Genomic DNA, 2,410 nt, shown 5'->3' on the forward strand with positions numbered 1-2,410 from the left:
TGCTCTTGTTTCTGCTATGGCTCTGAGTACTGTTGCTAACATGAAGCAACAAGCTGTGTTATCACATCAATTTTTTCATCAAGGTTTTTGAGCTTTACGACGGCCATTTGGTTTGTCCCATACTGAGGCTCGTTCTATTGTAGCTGCCTGCCCTGATTGCCAGGGAACTCGCACCCCAGTGTATTTTGGTCCTAATCCCAGAAGTAGGCAAGCCTTGCAGATTTGGCAAACTGATGTTACTCATATTAATGAGTTTGGCCGACAGAAATATGTTCATGTTTCTATTGATACTTATTCTCACGCTTTGGTCGCAACAGCACATAACGGAAAAACCGGAGAAGATGTGATTCGACATTTACAGAGGGCTTTTTCTATGCTTGGCGTGCCACGCCAAATTAAAACGGACAATGGCCCAGCATATGCTTCACGGAAAGTTCAAACATTTTTTAGTTTATGGGGTGTTACTCATGCTAAAGGCATTCCCCATTCCCCAACAGGACAAGCCATGGTTGAGCGTGCACATGGCACGTTGAGGCGGCAGCTTCAAAAACAAAAAGGGGGAATGATTGGGGAACCGCCCCAGGCATGTTGAGATAAAGCAGTTTATGTTCTTAACTTTCTTCATTATGGGCACAGTTCTTCTCTACCTCCTCTTTTTCTACATTTTTCTTCTCTTTTTTCAAAACAGGATTTACAAAAGGGCGTCAAAGTGCATATTAAAGATTTAGTTACTGGCCAGTGGAGTGGACCATGTGAGCTAATAACCTGGGGCAGGGGTTATGCTTGTGTCTCCACAGATCACGGCCCTCGCTGCGTTCCTGCTCGGTGTGTTCGGCCTGTATTGGAACCTGCCTCAGGGTGAAGGATGGGTGGTTTCACAACCTAAACAAAATGTTTGGGTCACTTTAGCAAACATGACACAACAGGACACCATGTGTCTCGCCACCGCAAGCCCTGAGAACCCGTTTTCTACATGCTTGGTAGGAATACCTGTAGACACATGGCCGAACCCACTAACGCTTAAGGAGCTCTGTAATTCTCCAGAAAACTGTACAGAAAGTTGGGATGGTGTATATGTACACCTCCTGCAAGTTACCCAGGAACTCCAACAGTTAGACTTATTGGGATCTGTTATGATGCATGCTTGTGTATTTTTTAATTACTCTTATAACAATACTGCTCGCCGAGGACAAAATGTTAAAGCAACTAGTCTTATTTATCGCAATGCTACTGCATGCTGTAATTTTACCGCACGGAATGCTTCACGATCCTCTGTTGTTCCTCTTGCGCTACCTCCTGGTGTGTTTTTAATCTGTGGAGATCGTGCCTGGGGAGGCATTCCATCCAAATCGAACGGAGGTCCGTGTAGCCTCGGATGCCTCATGTTATTAACACCAAACATGTCGATGATTCTGAGAATGACTCGAAAACATAAGCGAGTCCGAAAGACTATTCATCAGTTTAGTAGTTCTTGTAAAGATAACATTCAATTTTGGAATCCAGGTGAAATTATAGCGGCCTCCGTGTTGGCACCAGGAGTTGGCGTGGCAAATGCTTTAGCTACTTTGAAAAAATTAGGATGTTGGCTTAGTAAGCAAACGAATGCTACTTCTTTAGCTCTAAGCGGTCTTTTAACTGAGGTTGATAGCGTTAGGCAGGCTACATTGCAGAGAAGAGCTGCTACTGATTTTTTGCTTTTAGCACAAGGACATGGTTGTGATGAGTTTGAAGGGATGTGTTGTATGAATCTATCTGATCATTCCAAGTCCATTTTTAAAAGGATTCAACTCTTAAAGGATGGAGTTAAACGATTAACAGAAAGTGGTGACCTGGATTGGTTGACGAAAATATTTAAAGGATGGGGACTGTGGGGATGGTTAATCTCATGGATCAAAACGAGAGGGGTGGTTTTCTTGATTGTAACAATTGTGCTTTTAATGTTGCCATGTCTCATCAGTCTCCTGCAAAGGGCCCTGCAGAAGACTGTCAGTGCAATATTCTTAGCAGAAATACAAAACGGGATCTGGATAGCTCAAAAAGAAAAACGGGGATTTGTGGAGTGGCTGGAAGAAAACGGACATATTATGAGCGATCCAGACCAAGGGGCCTCACTGTAACAGCAGGCTGCAGCTGTTGTGAAGGACATAAGCAAGGTCAAGGGAGATTAAGAAACTGAGTACTTTGCAAAAAGACAAGGAAGTTGGACTGCAAAAACAAGAAAATAGGATGTCGAAACAGAATGTAGGCACAGCAGAGCAAGGCGCATGGACACCACAGCGGGACCACTCATAAGAAGGCAGAAGACGCATGGACAAGCAGCGTTAACCTATTGGCAATCAAGACATAACACGTGTGCCTTCTGCTAGTGTATAAATTGCTGTGTATCCTTTAATAAAGTGGCATTACCTAG

At 43.8% G+C, this 2,410-nt stretch overlaps 1 protein-coding gene across 1 annotated transcript; it reads left to right on the forward strand.

Annotated features, from left to right (window-relative positions):
* The first annotated feature begins 1,136 nt into the window (after positions 1-1,136).
* Positions 1,137-2,117, forward strand: LOC147415950 (uncharacterized). Its single transcript, XM_086460388.1, has 2 exons — positions 1,137-1,837; positions 1,958-2,117. Exons 1-2 carry the CDS (start codon positions 1,137-1,139, stop codon positions 2,115-2,117), a joined length of 861 nt encoding a protein of 286 aa, XP_086316514.1.
* The last annotated feature ends 293 nt before the right edge of the window (positions 2,118-2,410 follow it).

Source organism: Leptosomus discolor, chromosome 2 (assembly GCF_034619465.1).
Source record: "Leptosomus discolor isolate bLepDis1 chromosome 2, bLepDis1.hap2, whole genome shotgun sequence".
Lineage (NCBI taxonomy): Eukaryota > Metazoa > Chordata > Aves > Leptosomiformes > Leptosomidae > Leptosomus > Leptosomus discolor.